The sequence below is a fragment of the Aythya marila genome (assembly GCF_965140915.1).
Source record: "Aythya marila genome assembly, chromosome: 2".
In the NCBI taxonomy this organism is placed as follows: Eukaryota; Metazoa; Chordata; class Aves; order Anseriformes; family Anatidae; genus Aythya; species Aythya marila.
This window is the reverse complement of record NC_139043.1, coordinates 153,189,733-153,212,821: the sequence shown is the minus strand read 5'-3', so window position 1 is coordinate 153,212,821 and position 23,089 is coordinate 153,189,733. Positions and strand designations below refer to the sequence as shown.

General features: G+C 42.8%; 1 protein-coding gene across 10 annotated transcripts in view; it reads left to right on the top strand.

Moving 5' to 3' along the window:
• Nucleotides 1-23,089, top strand: part of PTK2 (protein tyrosine kinase 2) — a gene marked incomplete at its 3' end in the record, with an annotated part of 191,570 nt that overhangs the window by 46,012 nt on the left and 122,469 nt on the right. The window contains exon 1 of one of the 10 annotated variants that reach the window (XM_082755034.1): nucleotides 11,598-12,012. The exons of 5 other annotated variants lie outside the window; for them this stretch is intronic. In XM_082755034.1, coding sequence (XP_082611160.1) covers nucleotides 11,967-12,012 — 46 coding nt within the window. In that variant the 5' untranslated portion in view covers nucleotides 11,598-11,966. Of the gene's footprint in view, nucleotides 1-11,597; nucleotides 12,013-18,247; nucleotides 18,277-23,089 lie in introns of those variants that run through there. 4 more of the 10 variants (XR_014317044.1, XM_082755033.1, XM_082755035.1 and 1 more) reach the window with 4 other exon arrangements.

The following is a 23,089-nucleotide window of genomic DNA, read 5'->3' as shown; positions in this document are numbered from 1 at the left end:
CAGGTTGTGGAAAGGGGGAAGGCTATCTGCAATGGCAGATCTAGGAGCCTTTATTTAAAAAAAAAATGCAAGATAAATATTAGTTGCTGCTGCTTCTCATTTAAAATGTTGGTTCGGTAGAGGTTATTTAGAAAATAAACTACAATAAGCCGGTGTAAAAAGTCTTGTTTTCAATGTGTTTTTTTTTTTGGCTTTGGAGTTTATATTTGTATTTATATGTTGGTGCTGTATATTCTGTAAATGTAACTTACGTGCCTCTGAGCATGCCAGAGTTTTACTAAACAGTAAGAAATCCTATGTATGACTATAAATCACAGAATCACAGAATTTCCTAGGTTGGAAGAGACCTCAAGGTCATCGAGTCCAACCTCCAACCTAACGCTAACAGCCCTCCACTAAACCATATCACTGAGCTCTACATCTAAACGTCTTTTGAAGACTTCCAGGGATGGTGACTCCACCACTTCCCTGGGCAGCCTGTTCCAGTGCCTCACAACCCTTTCAGTGAAGAAGTTCTTCCTAAATCTTCCTAATCTTCTGTGATTCTGTGATTCTGTGAATTCTGTGATTCTGTGAAAGACAAAATAAACTCAGTTTTTGAAAAAGAAAAAAAAAAAAAAGAAAAGAAAAAAAATCATATAAATACTTCCATAAGAGATTCTTAAACTTTGGTATGTGTAGTACCAGCAGTGCAAAAATGTTGTTTAAGAGGCTGTGTGTGGCACACAGACTATGCTCAAAGGTTATCTTTGGTGTCTCAGTCTTGCACTGAAGGGACAGAAGAAAAAGGATAGAAGGAAAAAGGTTTCAGCGTAGGGTATTGAATTTTGGCGATAAAGTCAGGAGAACTGGGAGTAGTGCTGCACCCCTAGTAATTGGTTTAGTTTCTCTTGATGCTCAAAGTGAAATTCGATGCGTTTATCGCTTGATTAATGCACTATGACAGGACTGCATGACAATGTAGGGAGTAGGAGTTGATGACGTGAAAAGTCCTTCTAGCCCTATGCTTCGTGTTCCTGTAAACATGAGCAAGCTGGCTTAGTAGTCTGATAACTTCAAAAAAGCAAACAATGAAACAAAACCAAAGCCTGCAGCCATTGAGCACGTTCTTGTAGTGCTTCCTGTCTAGCTCCCAAGATTTTGGGGGGACACACAGTTAGGATTGTTCTTGCTTACTTCTCTGCAGTCATCTGGAAGCGGAAGAATTGCAGAAGTCAAGGATATGCCATATACAAAGCCAAAGGGACGTTGCTGAGAGTTATTCAAGTGGCATAATTGATCTGGATATAAAGCAGAATTTTGTCTGGACTCAACCAACATTACAGAAACATGAGATTTCTCACATTTCTGCAGGAAAAACTGGTTTTTGGCCTCAGGGGAGTAGCTGTATGAGTGCTGTTGTGCTTCTCAGAAGTGAAGGTTTGCCTCTGGTAGAAGTGCAGCTGGTGCACTCATTTCAGTGGGTACCTTTGCAAAAACCTGACCGAGCATCCCTGTTCCAGCTTGATGGAGCAAACCCTGCTGGAATGAGACATCCTGATAGTAGCAGAGGATGCAAAAATTGTTTCCCGTTTTGTTACGCATACTGTGTGCTAACAGTGAACTAATTTCCAGGGCTATTTTAGAGCATCAGCCAAAGGGAGTCGCTTTTAAATGGAAAGATTGGCCGTCGTTGCTCTAAGAAGTGCATGCCTGCTCATTTACCCTGGGACATCATACAGCTGCAAACTCTAAGGGAACTTCTTAAGGCTGTTTGGCAAGGAGTTAGGAACTTAAGGGATTTGTTTGTTGTAGGGAGGGATTTTCTGAGTTTGTAAAAATTTGTTTGAAAGTCAAGGCTGGAGGTAGTTATCTGAGAGAACTGAGAGAAAATTCACCTATATCCTTAAGGGAAAAGAAAAAAAAAAAAAAGATGTAGAAGCAGAGCCAGCCTTGCAAGTGGAGGACGGTGAGCTATTCAGGCATTAGGATATGGTGAATGAGAGACCGTGTTGCTCCTTTACAAGAAAAAACATTTGGTGGCAGCTGCTGAAAGGGTCTTGTTATGGTGCAGACCACAGTAAGAAAAATATGAAATTCTGAAAGCTAAAGAAATGAATAATTGCAGTACATAAACATATATACTTTATCTTGCAGCACCTTTATCTTATGCTTATGCCATAACACATTTACTCTTTTTTTAATAAGGCTACTCCATAGAAAAGTGCAGTTCCTGCTAATTTCTGTAACCACTTCAACTCTTGTAATCCTTTGAATGCGTAGAAATAATGCACAAAGCAGATTTCTCTTAAACCACACACCATGTGGGTTTCCTGTCCAGTTATATTTGCATCTCATATTGTAGGGCTCTGCTGCAGAGGCAATCGAGATGACTAAACCTTGATACATTTTTCAAGATGTTACTTTCCTTTTTCCTCTGATAAAACGCAAAAGTATGGGAAAGGAGCATCCTCTGTATCCCTCCACTTTGTCAAGAAGATGTTGACGTAATCTTTCTGGATTTCTGTAAAGCTTTTGATACTGTCTTTCACGCTATCCTGGACAAGGTGACCAGAATGCAGTTAGATAAAAGTGTAATAAGCTGAGTGAAGGACTGGCTGATGGGTCAGGCTTAGAGGATACTTGTAAATGGGGTAATGTTGGGACGGCGAACTGTTGCTAGTAGGGTTCCCCAGGGCTCCATTTTAGGACCAGTCCTCTTCATTCTTTTCATAAACAATTTGGATGAAGGATTTGAAGGTTTTTTGAGCAAGTTAGTGGACAATACCAAATTGGGTGGAGCTGTTGACGCTGTCGAGGGTGCTAAGGCTTTGTGGAGAGATCTGGACAAATTAGAGGGGTGGGCAATCATCAACAACATGAAGTTTAACAAGAGCAAGTGCCGGATTCTGCATCTGGGAAGGGGTAACCCTGGTTATATGTACACGCTGGGGAACAAGATGCTGGAGGGCAGCCCCACAGGGTGGGATCTGGGGTTTTGGTCAACAGCAAGCTGAACATGAGCCAGCAGCATACCTTGGCGGCTAGAAGGGCCAACTGTACCTTGGGGTGTGCCAAGCACAGCATTGCTAGTCCATCAAGGGAAGGAATTGTCCTGTTCTGTGCTGGTGTGGCCTCACCTCAAGTACTGTGTGCAGTTTTGGGTACCACAGTACAAGATACAAATACAAGATATAAATATAAAGATATAAAAGTGTTAAAGAGTGTCCAAAGAAGGGCTACAAAGATGGTGAAGGGTCTGGAGGACAAGGCGTATGAGGAGTGGCTGAGGTGCCTTGTTTTGTTGAGCCCCAAGCAGAGCAGGCTGAGGGGAGGCCTCATGGCGGCCTGCAGCTCCCTCACGAGGGGAGCGGAGGGGCAGGCGCTGAGCTCTGGGGACAGCGACAGGACCCGAGGGAACGGCATGGAGCTGGGACAGGGGAGGGTCAGGCTGGGGGTTAGGGAAAGGTTCTGCACCCAGAGGTGGTCGGGCACTGGGACAGGCTCCCCGGCTCAGTGGTCATGGCACCAAGCCTGCTGGAGCTGAAGAAGTGTTTGGACAGTGCTCCCAGACACGTAGTCTGACTTTTTTTGGGTGGTCTTCTGGGGACCCAGGGGTTGGACTCGATGATCCTTGAGGGTCCCTTCCTACTCAGGATATTCTGTGATTCTAAGATACCTGTGGAATTGGGCACCATTAATAGTGTGTTTTAATGAGCCCTGAAACTTGCTTGGATATGCTTGCTATACTATCCAAGTATGTTAGTACCTAAGGTTGTGATAGCAGCAAATATAAAGTAAAGGAGGGGTGATGATGACGGTGTTACTGAAAGAAGGATTCTGGAAATCAGGTTGGATCTTGTGTAGTTGTTTATATAAAATATTAGTTGTTTGTGTTTTTTTGTTCTGCAAGACCTGAATTGGGAGTGGCTTGGGATTGTCTCCCAAAATACACATAAGCTTGTTTGAAGTAGAACATCATGGGCCACAATGAACTAAGAGGAAAAACATTACGTGGTTGAACTTTTATCAGACTTTGTTATAAGTTACGCCTTAAATGATCATAAATGAAAGGCTATATGAGAATTCCTGCTGATTGTTCCCTGGTCAACTATGCATCCTCCAAGAGGAGGACTAAATGGTTTTGTTAAACTTCTGAAACTTTAGGCCTTATGATATGGAAAGGTAGATGGTTGGATATTAGAGGTGGTCTTAATGACTGAGGTTCTGGAAACATCAGCAATTGAATTACTGACATTTTTTAATGTACAACTTGTTCTGTAAGGGTTTTAAGTTGAAATTTGGAGAACAGTGATGAGCTTTGTTGAACGACCTGCCTCCTTCAAAGCCTGAGGGGAAGAAGAAGTTTGTCCTTCCTACCCTCAAGACAGAAACAACTAGACATAAGTCTTTTAACCTATGAAGATGACCTATTAAGATGTCGGTTTCACAGTTCATTCAGCAATTTAAAAATTCTTACTGGGCCTTCATTGCAGAATGCTTAAACTTCTCTATCAGACATTTGACTGCATTTTGTTCTCCATGTGCTGCCACCAAGACAAGGCTTATCATCTTCCTCTGTTTATGCATTCACTGTTTTTTGTCTCAGTTTTTTTGCATAAAAACTTTAACACCATGACTCGGTTGAAAGGCATCAAATGGGACTGTGGAGACGAATGCCACAGGTTTTTTGGAAGTGGTGTTTGACAGCTCACTACTAGACAAGAGGTGAATTCTTGGCCTTGTCAGATGCTGTTACATGCTGACAGCATTGCTCCTGTGACGTTTGGTAATGTATTCAGGTCACTGTCAGGTTTTTTAACATTGTGTCTACCATTGCAAAACACTGGATATTTATTTAATATCCCTTTCCCTAGATCTGAAGAAGGGCCGTGCCCCAAAAAGTTCTCAGCTGTATCACTTGGTCTTGTAGCTTTTGGTCTTCCTTATTTTAATTTTCATTACAGCATTCTTGAACCTGTCTTTGACTTCATTAAAACACTGCCTTTTGTGCATAGTTGTCCTCAAGTCACTGAATAAAGTTAATTACAAGTCAGTTGAGTTTGGAGCTACAGTGAAGAGGTTGTATGGGTCTGCTCATAAATGTACCTGTTACAGAAGGATGAAGACTAGGGGTAATTGCTGTCTTCAAAACAGTTTCATGCTGTGTTACAGCTGGTTAACGAACCCAACGTGGGCTTTATTTCCCAGTGACGTCCTTTTTACAACTGAGCAACATGTACTTGTGCTTTCTGGGCCCTTTGCTTTACAGTTTACAGGCACTTCAATGGGTAAACCTGTTGGATAGAACAGTGCAGTTGTGCCTAATTGGAGGAACAAACGAGTTTATATAAGGTGGTGGATTTTGCATCGAATCAAAGGTTTTGTGTTACCTGAGGACAACCTTTGATCCCCATAACCGAGCGGAGAATGCCTCAGGCAAACAGCAATAAACTTTGAAGGAGCTGCTCCTCAGGTAGTCAGAGACACAGGAGAAAGTTCCTGTAAAATGAATGGCACTTCTCGTAGAAAATTGTAGGGGAGATTGGTTAAAGTGAACAGGAGTCGATTTTTTTAATATATATTTTTTTTATTGGTGGTTTAGGGGCTATGCTACAGCTGACTTTACTGAGGTTATCCTTTAAAAAAAAAAAAAAAAAAAGTTAAACTCAATTTTTATTTGAATTTCCCATTCAACAGCTCTCACCCCAAATTATGCGAATGGAAGAGGAAAAGGTGTATTTGTGCATCTTTTCTTATGTTTTAAACACACATTATTCTTTGCTTGATAGCTTAGGCAAAGAATTTGCTCGCTTAAGCAGCCTTAACATTTTGGCTTATAAAATTTTAATTAAAAAGACATTATGTAAAAATGAATTTTTAATTTCCTATTTTCTTAGGCTTGAAGGATGTCAACACTGGCTTGACTCGTCTAGCACTGAAACATTAAAGTTAGATGGGTGTTTATCGTAGCCTGTAAGTGTTTATTTACACGTGGAAATTATTTATGCTGCTCTCACCCTTCAGTAAGAAATACATTACTAACCGTTCCACCAGATTTTTTAAAATATAAATGGAATAATGCTGCATTATTGTGGATTTTTCTCCATTGTGATGGCATTTAGTGATGTGAGTCTGAGGAATTGCTAATGTTATATTTGTGTTTCATGTAATGCTGTGAGTCTGAAAATTACATGCTTTCTTCTGAGGTGCGGTGATACATAAATTAGACACAACTCTTAGTTGTAAACATCTTTTTAGCACACTTTTTTTTTTTTTTTTGAAAAGCTGTTGTTCTAGCTGGGTGTTTAGCATCTGGAGGAGAAGCTGGTAGGACGAGGGAAACGTGTCCAGGCTATGCCATTTCTGGTAAATTAATTGGACCCTCTGTGGCTGCGTAGCTTGCTTTCTGTTGTATGACTGGTTATGAGATAGATGAGAGAAAAAGCAGCCCAGATCCGAGCAGGCACTTAAGAGACTTGCTGACCCCTAACCAACTTCTTTTTCCTCTATCGCCTCGTCGAAGATGTGACCAATTATTTCTCGTTTACCTTTGAATTAATGAAGAGGGGTTTTCAGGAGTGTCTGTAAGGTCAACTGATCCACTCACGCATCCCTTCCACAGAACAAAAGTAATCCTTGCAGAATGAGTCCCCATTAAACAGCATCAAAGAGGGGGGGTTCTCCCCCTGGAGGTACTTTCTGCTGTGTTTACCCCATAACCAGAGCCTTTCCGCACAGAGGAAGGTTTTGTAAGGCTCTGATGACCGTTCTGGATAGCTTTGTGTCTCACTCCTTCTCCCCATCCAAACTGGAAGAGAGAAGCAGTGCAAACTGGTAAGCATGGGGAGCAGAATTCTCAGACTTGATTTTGCCTTAAAGCACGGAGCAGGAGCTGCAGGTTTGGGTCTTTTCTCCTCTTGGCTTTCCAGCTCACCATCAAGCAGATTTCTGCTTTCTGGAAGCACTGGAACTGTGAAGGAACTTCGCAAAGACATCTTGAGGATGACAACAGGGTTTTTGGTGAAGAGCCTTGAATCCAAAAAGGCAGAAGATTGGAATCGGTGCCCTAAGGAAGGAGTAATCTTAAACCATTCTCAGATTTCATGGTGCTGCCTTTCTATTTCTCTACAAGAAGCCTTCGCAAAAGTAAATGGAAGGAAGTGGGAGAGTAGGAGGGGGCTGGTACACCCACAAGAAAATCTGCCGTGACTTTCATGCCTGCAAATTAATGCAACCCATGTGGGTTTAAAAAATGGCTAGTCTTTTTTTTGTGTGGAACAATAAAAATGAAGTTAACTCAGTGGTCCTTCTAACATCTGGTGCCTTAACAGCATGAGCCAGGACACCGGGGTGTGAATCCTGCAGTGTATTCCCTCCTTGTCCTGGCCCAGGCTGAAGCTAGGAGGTGTCCATCGCTGTGTCCTCAAAACAGAGCAAGAAATCGTAAAGCAGGATCTGCTTAATGGAGGGAAGACTAACATTGAAGGCTGAATTCCCAAATCCAGATTTCTTGATTGAGAACTTTCCAAAAGAGAACTGATCTTACTGGGAGTTTGCTTTGCTCTTGTTTTTTGGCCTTTTTTTAAAGATTGATGTGTTTAGGTACCAGGGCATCCCAGGAAGACCTCCAATAGAGTCCTTGCAGAATTGAGCACACCCACAACTAATTACAGGAATTAAAGGAACTGTAAGGGGTAAGCTTGAGAGAGTGCAGATCAGTAAAAATTGCACTGCAGCTTTGCTCTTTGGAGAGCATTGCTGCTGAATTCTAGAAACAAACATGGAAAAGCAAATGAGTTAGGATGCAGAAGATTGTCACATGAGCAATGAACACGTTTTAATTGCTAAAACAGTCGTGGGCACTTTAGCTTTACAGGCTGTTCTGCAGTTCTCAGGAAAAAGCATTTACAGCTTAACAAAACAAAAGCCTCCATTTTTCATCAGGGCAAATTTGGTTTGGGAACTGTCATTTTTTTTTAACTGGTAAAACGAATGCAATGAAGAAATGTTCTTTCCGGCGCTATCCCAGAAAGTGGCTGAGACTGGGAATGGTCAAGTCCAAAAAAATAAATAAAATAATGATGGTGTGATTCCTGTGCTCTAGGCTGCACCTTTTTGTTTCATCTAAGAAGCAAAACTGCTGCTCTCTTCTCGCTGTTGGAAGGAGAGCCCTGGTGCTGGTATGCTCAACTGGCAGCTGAGATGTAGCAGCAGAGGAACCGAAAAAGAAGGTTTTTATTCTGCTATTGAACGCTGCCTTGAGACAGATCCATGAACTTCACCAAGTTTCTGAGGACTGAGTTTAGTTTGGTTTCTCCGGGCAAAGAAACTTCTTGATTTAGCTCTGTCCTGCTGCCCATCCCAACAGTGCTCAGAGTGGGCAGCCAGTTTTGATCGAAATCTGATGAACAGAGATCTTAACTGATGGGAAAACAAAACTGCTCTTTAACCCTTTGTTCCACGAGGCTTTGTTATTTTTGCAGCTGGCTTCTCTGGGAGGCAGGACCAGCCCTTCAGGCAAAATGAAAACAAACAAAAAAAAAACAACACAAATGCTGTGATACAACTCAAAAGCTTTTGACTACTTTCCTTTGCCTTCAGAGATACTCAGAAGCCTGGAAACTAGGCTGGCATTGGGCAACTGAAGTCATTGCCGCTGTGTAAAAATTAAGAAATAAAAATTATATTAAAATAACTAAAATGCTATTTCTTAGGCTTTCTAGGTTATTATTGGGGTTCTCCAAGGTTTTCTGGCTACAGTGTGTATTTTATGAGAGTGCCCATCCTTCTACATGCTCTTAGTATGAACAGATACATTTTTTTTTTTTGAAATAGATGTTTTTTTTCTTAGTATTTTGTGTAATAGCTGTTAGCATCATTGCTTACACAGTGAGTACAACGCAGATACTATCAATATATGTCAGCATGTGCATCTAACACGAGAAGAACAAATGTTCTTGTTCCACAATCCTGGTTTCTGACAAATGGTCCTTACCTCAAATGCTTAATCTGATTGGCATTACTTAAAACAGGTGATTTTGTGTTAGTGGTACTACAACACCTTCTTGATGTGCAGTATGTATAAAATGTTGCAAATACTTTTTGATTATTTTTTTTGTTTTACTTTGTGCCTCATCTGCTTTGCATCGCCCCCCAGAACAGAACAAAAAATCCTACCAACAGCCTAGGTTTGGGGTTTCTGACTTTATCCAGAACACAAAGTTTACTCTTTGGGCTTTTTTGTACTGGAAAAACTGGCAGTGGTGTGTGAAAGAGGAGAAAGAGCTTGTGTCTACTAGGTACTTCTTACAATAATAAATAGAAAATTAAAAGAAAATACACCCTAGCATCAAGGAAGCAATTGGCTTATTTTGACAATCTGTCTATTTAGGGTATGAGATATTCGGTTAAATTGTAAAACAGAGTACAGAAGCTCTCAGGCCGTGTAGTACTTTGCATTCACCTTGACTTTGTAGTGATTTTACAGCAGGGAAGTAACGTCCTTGCCAGGAAGGATCGTCTCATTAGTAAGGAGAGCTGTAAGGAGCAGGCAGCATCTCTTGGTGCTGGGATTGATAGCCTGCACCCGTTTCACCTGAAAAGTGGAAAGACAAATGCAGGTCCACTCATTTTGCTACAATTTGCACTTATTAGTTGATATTTAAGAGTTTTCTTTTCATAAATAAAACTTAATTTAGGCCCTACTGCTTTTGCCTCTCAATTTAATTATTATTATTTTTTTTTTTTTCTGCAAAACACCATCTTTCTATGGGAGAAATCCACGCTTGTTTTTAATATACTTTACACCCTAATGCACAGAGCAAACAAACTGGGTGAAAACCGGGAAAGCGCCTGCAGCTTTCAGTTTTGCAGCAGAGCGAAAGAAAGGTTCAGGGTCACGAGGTGGCGGAGCCGGACCTGGAAAATCTCCCTGCTGGGGCTGGCACCGCACCGGCACCTGCCCTCCTCTCCGTGCATCTTCTGTAGGACACAAATGTACTCGGTCATGTTGCGACGGGTCCCCTGAGCACCATGTATTTCTTCAGCGTTGAAGGTAAATAGCACCCAGCCCGTTCTGGGAAGTGCCGGGCTGTCTGCGGAGCACTTGAAGGCTTTGAAAACTTTATCGGGAGGGGGGGAGGCAGCCAGGCACGTCTTCGGTTCCCTTTGGCTTTCTTCAGCCCCAGAAGGAGCTTTGTGCCTGAGCAGTGATGCAGAACATCTGATGGCCTGCTTGTGGCCTCACCCCGCTCTTTCTTTTTTTTTTTTTTTTTTTTTTCCAGTGAATATTTTTTCTCCTTTAAATATAGAAGAAAGCAACGCTTCTCCAAAGCAGCAGCAACTGTATTTATCGAGAGTTTTTGCATGCACCGCCGTAGTTCTGCGTAGCCAGCGTATTAAGAAGTGAAGGTGGCAGTGAAATAATGAACAGTAATTAAATCTACGCTATAGATTAGTTTGTGCTGCTACAAGTAGGCAGATAGGTTAAGTCGAAGGCTGTTAGCTTCGGATTAATTCCCTTTTGGTTGCAGACTTGGCTAAGCCCTGTGCCTTACAGCTGCGAGCGGGGAAAGATTAACATGCAAGACGTGAAAAGGCCTGAATCGAAAATACGTGAAAGGAGCTGCCTGAGCCCTGTTCTGGTGGCTTTAGTGGGGATTTCAGCCAAAGCAGTTGTCCACGGTCTGTTTTGTGCCAAGGGTAAAATGGGTTTTTCCTTTATTTCCATATACACACGCCGCTCGAGCGCGTGTTTAGAAACACACACGTGTGCAATGCTTATACTCTGGTTATATACTGAAATATATTCTGAATTTTATCCTGTGATTATATACTCTGAAAATCCTTGTGTAGATGTTAAATCCTGCAAAGTTTAGATGAGCCAAAGGCTGTGTGCTGGTGGTGATCCTCACTTTTCGACTAGAGGGGTGTGTGTGTCTATATATATTTATATATATACATAAATATATATTTATATATGTGTATATATATAATATATATGCCTGTATGTATATATATACATATATATATACAGATATATATAAAATATACACACACACACATATATACACACATACAAAAAAAATATATATATACACATATATACGTATATACAAATATATAAGGAAGCCCTGCTTGTAGGGGGGTGGCAGCCATGCTGCTGGCTCTGTAGTGACACGGGCTGTGGTAATTGCTGGCTTTTAGTGCTTTCTCTTATTTTTTAAGGCATCCAGACACTCCCAGGGCTCTGGGAGCCAGGCTGCAGGTGCGCAGTGGGGCAGGCGATGCCGTGGGGCTGCCTGCTTGCCCCTCCAAATTTGTGGAGGATCCCGTGCGCTTTTTGGGGTCGCCGTTTCTTTTTTCTTTTCTTTTTTTTTTTTTTTCCCCTTTTTTTCCAGGACGGCTGCGTGCGAGCATCTGTAGAAAGGAGATAAAAGCGACGGGTGGAGGGGAGGGAAGAGGGGGGGGGGAAGAAAACCGCGGGCGTGAATGCCGGCTGCGGGTGCCTCTGGGAGGATTTTCTCCCCCATTGAATTTGGCCGCATTGTTTGCCGCCCCAACCGCGGCACCGGGGGCTTGAGGAAGCCGCTGGAGGCCCCGTCAACGGGGAGCAGGGGGAGATGGGCTCTATGGACGCCGCGTTCCCTCCTCGCCTCCCCTCCTTCTGCCCGCCCTCCCTCCCGCCCTCCTTCACTCCCGGCCTCCGCTCGCCCTCCGCCACGGCTCACCCGGCCTTGGCTTCGCCGGGCGGAGGAGCGAGAGGATGAAGGCGGCCGAGCGGGCTCAGGAGGGAAGGTCGCCTGGTGGATCTCTCCTCACGCCAGGAGGAGAGGAGCTCTCCTTCCCAGCCCCGCCACAGGACCCCGGGCGGCCGCAGCACTGAGCGGGGTCACCCTGAGCCTGGCTCCATCCCCTCCGCCCCGGGTGCGTGGCGGTGGTGGCGGTGCTGGCGGCGGGGCCCCAACCCAGCAGGTGCGAGCTGCATGGAGAGAAGCGGCTGCAGCCCTTTCCCGATGTGCTGGGCGAAAGGTAGACTCATCTCTACCCTGATTTCACCCCCCTCCTCCCTTCCCTCCTTCATCTCATGTTTTACCAACCTGTGCGTCTGTAGCTTTGCGGCGCTTGGCTTTTAAGGTTTCTATGTTTTAAAACAGCGTCGTGCTGCTTTCCTGTGCCTTTTGGAAGAAGTTGTGTGTAGCATTTATGATGGGGGACTGATATCTCTTTGCTTCAGCTCTTACACACACAAAAAGAGAGGGTGTCTGGCCACAAAGCAGGCATCCCTTACAGCGAGGCACTTTGACTTGAAATGGAGGCTTAACAATAATTAGGTGGAAACATGCAGCTCATTCCCGTGATTATCTGAACTTGCATTGCAAAACACTAATATTTACCCTGCTATGATGTTTGCGCTGGCGATGTGGGTGAAAGTATCCCTAGGAAGACACAGCGTGGGGATTAAGCTCAAAATGTTGTTAGTAGTCCAAGAATCCAATCTTCCTTAGATGGCAAGCGGCTGTGAAAGGTTAAGTGCTGCTGATTGTAAGCATAACTCTCCCCTTGTCCACTTTCATTTCAAAGCCACTTTCTTTTTTGGAAGAGAAACCGGCCGTGGGGTGTTGCGTCACCGCAATCTTGGATCGCCGACAGAGGCGGTTGCCTCAGGAGTTGAGGGGAGAGGTGGCTGAACCAGGGAGGAAACGGTGCTGTAGGAGCTGGAACACGTAATAATTGATTAGGAGTGGTCTCGGGTAAAGTAACACCGAGTTTATTTACAGTTTTTGCTGCTGTCTGGAGGACACCCGATGCAGCTAACGCTGCCTTTGTCCTGCGTGCTTTCTGCGCCTTGCTGAAAAGTTCAGGCTAAACTTACTGCCCCTTGCCTTGCAGTGATAAGTAGGGGCAAAAATAGGAGAAATAACTTAAAGAAATCACAGAAATGGAACACCGCCGCGTCCTGGAAATGTCTAATGAAGTATAGGATCTGTCACCTCGGTGGGGAACAAAAGTTAATAAAGCGGTGAGCAACAGGAGCTGGAGGTAAAGCTGAGACCAAGCTGTGCTTGGATTCCAGAAAAAAACACACTTGTTTAGTGGGATTTATGGGTAATAGTGGTGTCTACGCCTCTTTGACATAAACTGGGTAACAGCACTGTTAGATGAAATCAGGATTCACCTCCTTGGGATATCCTGGGAGTCAGAAGGAAGTCTCTTTCCTAGAGAATAACTTGCAGAGAGTACAGATAGGGAAGAAAAAGTTCTTTTAAAGGGAAAAAAAAAAAAAAAAAAAGAACAGGTTGTTGCCATCTGGTGTTAAGGCTGTTTAGTCTCGGGGATATCAGTTTTCTCCCTCCTGCTCCAGCACCAGAGGATCAAGGCAGCAGGGAAGGCTGCCTGCACCCTTCTTGCAGGGGATGGCTGCGGTCGGCCACGCTAAAAGGTATTGATTTTCCCCTCACCCTCTGCAATAAGCAAAATGAAGGCAAAGCGATCCCTCTCTCTTGCCCTGGCTGCCTGAGGAGGGTTCTCAGGACTTAATTTGGGTGCTGATGGCTTATCCCAGCCGTCCCCGTGCCGTGTAATCTCTTCTTATTCCTCTTGGGGGGGGAGAGGGGACACGAGCGGTTACGTAAGGACAAAGGCACAGCATCTCCGAGTCTGCCAATTGTGGCGATTTCTGGAAAAAAAAAAAGACGTACCGTCCTCCCCCCCAAAAAATAGGGCAGATGAGCAATAGCTTGTGCTATATTTGTCATTGAATGGTGGCCGTTCGCTAGTTGATGAATGCCCTGTGCACTGCTCGCCGGCTTAACCTTAGGGAAATGAAACGGATCTGGCCTACTTTGATAAGGGTCGTGAGATATCTGCAGTCCAAGAAAGGTAATATATTAATGAGAGAAACGGTTGGTTTGCTTGGCTTCGTTCTGAGCCTTTTTCTAATCTGTTAAAGCGCCCGTTTACCTGCAGCAAAACCTGATCAAACTTTTATCGAGTGTTTTGTAACGTCTTAAAGGTGTGATCGTGATGGGTGTCTTTGATTTCTACGGGAAACGTCTTTCTGAACGGCCCCTTCTCCCTTTGAATGTGACAGATGAAGCTTTTGGCGTGCTGTGTGTGATCTCATAGCAAACATTTGTTCCTTGAAAATGCTTCGAAACGTTTCGGGAAGTCTGCGCTCGCTTGCTTTTGAGCATCAGTCTGAAACCTTCGGTCCTGCCGGTGCTGTGGGCCGACCGAATTGCTGTTAATTCTGTGTGCTCCCACTGCAGGGCTGCAAAAAGAATAAGATAAATGCTTATTTTCTTCATCAAGCATTTGTATAATCTCTGTTGCCAGGTTTTGCCTCCTCTTTACCCTAGCATCCATCCGAAGTGATGCTGCTGAATTTGATACCATAGCCTGGTGCCGTATATTCCGGATTTGAGAATATTTTGCTTGGCAAACGAAGAGAAAGAGTGGATTTTGTTGACAGGCATGCTTCTTCTCAGGGAGCAGCCCCTCTAACTTGACTTACTTCGGCAGCGATAGGAGGAAAACGTTTTTGGCTGCTTCTTTCCCCCCCGCTACCCTTCCCTCACGGAGCAATTTGAAACTTAAACTCTCTCAGCTGGTGAAATACGCAGCTTCAGGCTTGGCCACAGCCTCAGAGAGCACTGCAGTCGGTGTCTTGGTCACGGCAAAGGCAGGCAGTAAGTTTCTTTGGGCTGAGCAAATCCGTGCTGGTGTCCGAGAGGGATGTTTTCTTCCTGTAACGTGACCAGAGAGTACTTTAATTGCCTTAAATTTTACCAAATCCATTCTGTGGATCAGTAGTAATCTACTAAAGCTGTAATCTGAAGCTTGCAGCTATCTAAAACTTATAAATAATATGATTTATTGCATTTTGGTTTAGATGCTTTTGCTGGTAGCCTTTCTTCCCAACTTTTGCGTGGCGTGCCATTTTTAATATACCCAATAACGTGGTGAAGGAAATGTGAAATCAACAGTTAAGGGTGGTTGGATGGCTGGGCTGTATAGCTGTAAATTATCCGCCCAAGGGAGGAGGAAGTTTCTTTAATAACCTTCCAAGTGAAGAGCTCGGTTTAATAATTTACGAGCAATAAATGGACGTGATGTTAAGTGTATCGCCCGTGAGTAGTCAGCGAGGGGCGATTGCAGTTGCTGAATATTGCCTTTTAGACTGGAAAAGGTGTGCACTGCCTCCAGATAACTGCAATTCAGCCCAAGCCCTTGTGTTGATTTTGTTTTCGAGCCAGCTGTGTTGTGAAACTCACTCAGTCCACCAGGAAGGCGTTTTACCCTATTTATTGCAAGCTGTTTGTGTTGCAATCTTTCTAATGCGATAAGCGATGAGTAAAAGCCAGATTTCGGTACATGGGGGAAAAGTTCAGAGCTCCTTCTCCCTCATCCCCAGCTCCTCACTCTCTCCTGTTTTACCAGCAGGAAAATACCGGGGCGATAACTGGAGTCCTGCACACCCATGGCTTTTCAGGTGCTGAGTAATCCCCTAAACACGATGGTAGCAGTGGCATAGGAAAGTTGCTGATGTTGGAAAGGTAGGCAGGTAATTAGTCTGAGTTCTCTTTTTTTTTTTTTTCCTTAATGTCTTTACATAGCATAGAAATATAATAGCCATGGTGTATTAAGAAAAAAAATCTGTTAGCATGAGTTTTCTGTTCCATCTTCCTCGTGACCTGTGGTTCAGGTGGCTGGAGGGAGTGTTCAGCTCGCTTTTGCACTTCTTTTAGACCTGGGGAAGAGTTCAGTCCGTCCTTTGGCAGCCTGTTGGCATCTTCCTACGTCAGCTGCATCAGCTGATGAGACACGTTAGCCATTTATTTCCAAACATTAGTTTTCTCTAAACTTTTTGTTAGTGACTTTTTAAGACGTGAGGTTCACAAACTCTTGAAGCACGTGTTATTTCCATCAATGTGTGCCTGCTTTATTGTTGGAAGCCTCTGCAGAAAAAAAGGAAAAGAAAAATATCATTAATCTTATCAAACCACTAATTCTTCATAGGCAATTTAAGAAAAATTCCCAAAATGCTTTTGTATATTTAAGAGTAAAAATAGCCTGGAAAAGTGGGTGGTTTTGGTTTTCAGTTCAGCGTTACCGCACTGCACGTGGTAGAGCTGATGTTGCTCAAAATGTATAGGATGTGTGAGAAGGGCTATGAGAAGTGATGTGTTTCCATCGGGGTGGTTGTTTCTTATTCCAAGAGAAATGGGATAGAAGATGGAGCTCGAGATACTTGGGCAAGAAAGGCAAAGGATTGTTTTGAGTGCCTGGAGAGCATTTAGTGTCAGCAGTGTAATGGAGATGTGTGATCTTATCGCTTGTGGTACTTAGTGATGAGCCAGTGAACCAGAGCGGAATTAAATCCTGTGCTGCCACTGGAAAACCAAAAGTTAGGCAAGGAAAACAAAGTGATCTCACTGTCCTTTTGGAGATGCTTGAGATAAAGGCAGAAGAGCAAAGTCTGGAAGGCAGAATCTAAAAGAGGATGGCACGTTGATCGAAATACTCCCTTTTGCTGAATGTTCAGACAAGAGTTTGGGGTCTTAACAGATTTCTTATTCCATTTATATTTGGCTTTTTTATCACAAGTCACATAGGAAAAAAAAAAGTGTGTGTATGTTCTTACATATATATATCTTTACTCATTTTCTTCACCCAGTTAGCCTGGCAATAGCCTGTTGCAGCATTTAGAAATCAGCATCCTTAGGTGCTAATCCTTCAGTCCACTCCAGATGTTCCCTTACCTGTTTTTGTTGTGCTAACAAAAGCAATCCACTGCACAACTGATCTCCATGCACAGCTCCTTTTGGAAGGACTATTGTAATGAAATGAGCTTTTCTGACCGGCATTACATTTGCAGGGCATATATTAGCTTGCTTAAATCCTTCCACTTGCTGAAGTGTGGCTTGAAGGGAAGAGGTGCAAATTCATGCCATGCAAAAATTTCAGTGTGCTAGCAGAGCCTGTAGTTTTCATCAGTTCTTAGTCCAAAAAAAAACCCTCTTTATTATCCTTAATTCATGACGTGGTATGGATTTGTTCACGATACCCTATTAAAAACTGGAGAGACATTAAATTAACAGGCGCTATCACATTATAGCAGGCAAGCCCGTACAAGCTGCTGGTTCCTATAAACTGGCACAGCAAAGACAAAAGAAAATGCCTTTGTGAATGTTGTATTAAAACCAGCTTAAGTACAGCACTTCATAAATGTAGTTGATTATAGTAGTTCTTTACTCCTTTTTTTTATCTGATAACCAAGTTTTGTGCCATTGCCAGGAGAGGGATGGCTTTCCCCAGCACCACCACTGCTTTCCAAAAGGAGTGTTTTGCCTGGCAGGGATTTCAGAGCTGTAAAACTACAGGCTCGCCTTCTGGTTTTGCCTGGTTTTTGTTTGTTTGTTTAAATTGGACTCCTTCTGCGAATGATGCATAGTCCCTTGTTTTATGGGGGAAATTCCTAATGAAAATATGGCTTTTCCGTGGTGTAAGACTCTTCTTTTGGATTAAGCCCAGGAAGAAAATCGGCCCATGACCTTCAGTTTTGCCACTGCTCGGTACAGCTGTGCTCAGGGCAGCTGAAGCCACTTGGGGAGCAGCTTGCAGGGAAGAGGGCGGATGAAGAGCTTAATAAAAGTGTGGCATTTTGAGGCAGAAAGCTGAATTTTGACTTGAATTTGACATGCTGTAGGACTAAAAGTCACTTGTCAGAGGAAATTGAGTAGTTGTGACTCCTCTGCACCCAGCGTTTGGTGTTTTACCAAGTGTGCCCCCAGTTTCCTTTCAGGATCAGAAGAGGTGTGCTGATAAAATAACTTTGAAAACATTTAAAAAAGCAATCAATTACTTTGCTTCTTGACCTTGTAGACTACACAGATCGTCTTCATTCCCTTGTTTCTTACAGCCTCTGACCCTGGCATTGTCTAATGACTAAAGAAAAGTAAATGCTTCTGGTTTTTGCATGCTTGCCAATAACTATAGGGATTTAGCTGAAGCCATTCATACTTAAAATTGTGAATAAAACTACACTTCTCCTGGTTCTAGCTCCTTGTTGAAGCTAGACTCTTTAATTGCTAATAGTTCATGGATTCCTGTGGTTGTGGATTTGTGTTTTCTCCTTTAACATGAACTATAAAGATCACTGCAGCAAATAACGTGATCACAAGTAGTTGCTGCGTGGGTAGTGGCCTGCAGTCATGCCAAATCTGTATTTCTAGGCAGGAAGATGGGAAAGAGCCAGATATATTCCTGGAGCTTCTCAGCTGGCTTCTGAAGGTAAGGGGCAATGGGTAACAGTAGGTTATAGCAAAAGGTAGGCGTCCCTTACGTGTTCCTGAATCCGTGCTTGTTTAATACAAAAAGGTTTTTTATATCAGTGATAACGCGAGGATTTAATGCCTGGGTTTATCTTACGCTAAGGTAGGAGAACATCAAGGCACCTGTTCTGCCCTTGAAGTAAAGGATTTGTACTACAGCTGCTAAGTTTCTTCAGCCACGTTGCTTATTTGCATATGTAAATGGGTACAAGGAATCATCAGTGCTCGGGAGGGAAAATGTTCATTATTTACTCTTTCAAAGTCATTTTGGGAACTCAGTAGGTTCTGGTTTTATCAGATACTGAACAAATTCTTTCTGGTTTTGGATGCACTTAACTCATTTTTAGTAAAACAAAATCACTTGGCCTGTGATAGCCATTAATGGATGTGATGCTTGAGAAGTACCAGGTTACATTTAAACACTTCCAAGTATCTGCCGTCAATTGGAGGGGCGCAGTAAGGACTCAAGCTGTATACTGCTTTTATCTGTCACATCTTTCAAAACTGTGATGTTCATAAAGTTTAAGAATGCAATACCTTAATGATGGAAACCAACGGATCACAGTAGGAACAGCAGCACTTGCTGTGAGTGTGGCTGCATAACAGTTTTTGTGAAAAACCCTCTTTCAGGTAGTTTTCTGAACTCAGAGTTCTTACTATTCCTGCTGAAATTACTCAGGTTTGTACTCTGGAATCCCTCTGCTCTATCACTGTGGGTTTCCAACAACATCAGGATTCTCTGTAGCGATCTTGATGTTGTGCTCCTGCCAAGGAATTAATATTAGGCCTTACTAGCAAATACCATGCATCTCTATAGGATGTTTTATCCGGTACTTTTAATACTATTTTCTTTGTTTTGCTTTAGTTTTTAGCTCTAGTTGCTAAAAATTATCATTTTGAAAAGAGCAGTAGATTTGAGAAATTTTGTAGGGCTGTGCAAAGCAACTAAGAAAACCGGCATAGGTATCACCCGAGTACGTTTTGCAGGGCTTTAGCTGAAGATCTGAAATTAAACAGAGCAGCTTCCTTAAAGAAGAGTGAGAGAAGAGGAAAAAATGGTAGTGAAGCACTTCCAAAACACTGTCACTGGACACTGGTATCGTTTAGGTAATGGTAAGTCTTTGTAGGTAGAGGCAGCTGTGCTCATTTTTAGCTTAAATAAAGAAATACTGAAGTAGAGAATCGTTTCTGCTTTGTAATTAATAAATTACGAGTAGTTCAGAAAAACAATGTTTTGATCACCACCAGCCCAGTGTGAGATTCTCTCAAATCTGGTGGCTGCTCACTGAGCTGATTGAAGTGAATTTGAGGAGTTTCCATTAGTTCAAGTACGTGACTTTTTATCTAATGCTTATCCAGCACAGAAAAATAATGCTGGATGCTGATTTCTGCTTAATATAGGTTTATCTCCACTTTGTTATTTTATGCGAAAATCGCAGTAAAGCCGAAGTAAAACAAATCAGGGTGGGAGGGTCTGGGTTTAATAATCTCGGAAATCAGTAAAATTCAATGAAAAAAAGAGGAAAAACCTTCACAGGGTGAACTTCAGTGTCTGTTCTGGACCTGCATCGCTGCACAAATGAGTAAGCTACCTAATTGAAACTGGTTATGTTATAAGAGAAGATAATTCTTGGATGTGAAGTTATGAATACAGAAGACAGGTATCATTTTGAGGTATCCAGAAAGGAATTTAAGGATGCTTGCATTCAGTATCTGGAGTTACCTACTATAGTTACCAGCTCAGTCGTGGCTTGTGCATCTTCAGGAGAAGGAGGAACAACCAGCTCAGAAGCTTGTACTTGTACCTCTTCTGGATTTCTTTGACATCAAGCAATTCAGAGAAGTTTAGTATGAGTACATTGTTCAGAGATGTAAGAAAAAAGAAAGCAAAAGCAGTGGGCAGATTGGAGGTAGGGTGCCAAACCTCAACTTAAAATAATTTTACTTGTATGTTAAGTATACTTGCCCTTAGTTGTGCTTGTGGATCCATAGAAAGTGTTGATATAATGATTTATTTTAATAGTTTTTTAAAAAAAATCAGTCATCACTGATGCCTGAGGCCAGTCGATATTTTCCTGTGACCAAGAAGTTGGGTATGCTGTCAGTCCTCTGAACAACACAACATCTGCAAGCACAGAAGCATTCCCGTGGGCTGTTGGGGATGATGCCTGGACCTAGGAGGTGACAGATACCGTGAACTTCACTTGGGTTTCTCAGTCTGTGGTGTACGTGATGCTTCAGCCCTGGGACAGATCATGGGAAGGAGGAGTTCATTAGCAGCTTGTCTGTAACTTAACCATAAAATTCTTGGAGAGCATCTTTTCCTTCTTTTTGTTAGACTTTCCTCACTCTTCATCTCCAATCTACGATGTAAAGATACCGTAGATCCTACTTCTAAGACTAATATCACTCCACTTCTGATGGCAATAAAATGCAGTCTTGTTTTCTTCCTCCAATGGGAAAAATAGTTCTCAGAGCAGCAATATGGTAAATACAATGTAGGCTGTTACCCTTCTGTTCCTCGCAAGGACAGTCAGCCCGCTGCAAAGCCATAAAGTTGCTCATAAAATGTGTCCTTCGTGACTCTGCAGTTTTCTACCTGTTTGTAGGGCTAGGGCCAGGCTCTCTCAGGTGCTGAACGATTCTTCCCACCTTATCAGTATGCACACACCTACTCCAGCTCATCACCCAGCCATAAATACCCACTTGAGTCTGCTCCTGGCAATGCCTGGGGGCACCCATTGCTTTGCAAAATTAAGGCCAAACTGGTGAAGGGCTCGATACCAGACACTTCAGGTTGCTGATTTCTATTAAGGTCTTTTTTTCTTTGACATTGGTTGCCCGGTGTAACTTGGCCCTGGGTTTTTCTATGGACTATAATTATTTCTGGCATTTTTTACAGCTACTTTGCGTATTTTCCTTTTTCCCCTTGCTGCCTTTGGGCCATGGAGATGCTGTTTGTACTATCACTGTGAACTGGTTCGTTTAGCACATAAGAGGAGAATATATAAATGTTATAATAAATTGATTTATAAGTTCATAGCTGTCTGTGAAAACACTTCTTAGGAGTATTTCCAGAGCCATTTGTCATCTCCTTAATCCAAATTTTACATTAAATCACAAGAACAAGGAATTTAAAACCCCTCCCGCAAGAAGTCCTTCAAAAATTGATAAACCTTTTCCAAAATACATATTTTTTAAAAACACTGCTGCTTCTTAGGCCTGATAAAGGGGAATAAAAGAGCAAGGTAAATGTGCAAGCTAAAGATATGGAGCTTGTTCTTACTTTTAAATCAAATTTACAGAACAAATCCAGTTCTAACAGTATGCCTTGCATCTGGAAAACGAAGAACAAAGTTGTTTTTTCTGTTTGTTTTTCCTGGACACTTGCTCTGGTATATAAAAGCAGTAAGTCTAGGTAATTCAAATAATTCCTTGATACCAGGTCTTTTGTGGGTGATGGAAAATGAAGCAGTTGACAGCAGGGCATGCTGGTGAACAGTTGTTTGAATGCAGTGCTTTCAAAGTCCTCTGTCCTCAAATGCTGTTCAGGTAACTTAATTGGTAGAGTGGCTGTGTTAAAAGCAAATAACTTAGTTCATAGAAGCATTAAGGTTGGAAAAGACCTCCAGGAGCAGCTGGTCCCCTACAACCAGCATCATAAATGTGAAGGAGAAACCGAATCAGTCCCGAGTGGTTGCTCGGTTTGGTATAAGCTGCCTTCATCTTCTGAAATCGTTGAGCTTTGAGGTTCGTTTGCTCAATTAAAGAAAAACTAAAAATCTCTCCTCTAGTTAGAAACAAAGAGGGAACACAGGCCTGGAGGAGTGTCGGCGAGGAAAGTGCCACAGCTTGACTTGGCCATCAAGACCTGAAATCCCGTGAGGAAATCCTGAAGCACAGCTCCCTGAAGTCCCACATGGCTGAAGTGAGAGATGAGGAAAAGCCATGGGCCTGTTTCTGTAGTAGTAAAACCATGCAGCTAGCTGTTCCTGACGGGTTTTTCTCCCACCAACACCCTTCTCGTGCCTGTCTTGTTGCAGAGAAGTGTGGCCGGGAAGCAGCCTGCAGCTGAGACTCTCGTAAGGAAATAGGTTTTTCACAAGAAATAGAAGAGGGGAAGTTTTCAGTCTCATTTACGAACTGACATCTGAAATGAGGAATTGCTGGTTTGCATTAATAAATCAGAGTTTGCTTCTCATTTTTTGCACTTTCTGTAGCCTTGCAGTAAGTGAAAGATTGTGGCTGGGGGGTGCTTCTTTAGGGTCTGCTCTTCTTTAGGGTCTGCTCTTCTTTAGGGTCTGCTCTTTTGTAGCTGGAGGGACAACAAAGCACAAAGTCTCGTTACGTTTCCTGGTCTGGACTCAGCTTTACATGAGCAAAATGAGCTTCTATCCACTCCTTAAAGCAGGTAAAACCCATTTTCTCCCAGTGTGGAAATAACCTGCAGTGTATTTCTTTGGAGTAAATCTTCCTAACTCTTACTGTCTCCGATTTTATATTTGTGTAGAAGGGACATAGGCTCTGCGGCTACCGAAACCTTAGTTTGCTGCTTTTCACCCCATTTTGGTGTCCCTTGTTCCTCTAAGCAGCGTGTGTGACATTTTAAATGTTTTTTTCTCTTTGACTGGCTGTTAGCTATGAAACCCCATTTGCTCCAGGAAATATCCTGCAGCTGATGAAGACGTAGTGCTTTGAGTCGGATTCAAACAAATGCCGAGCATCTTTAAAGCATACTTTGACATTTACAAACTACTTGAGAATAATTAGAG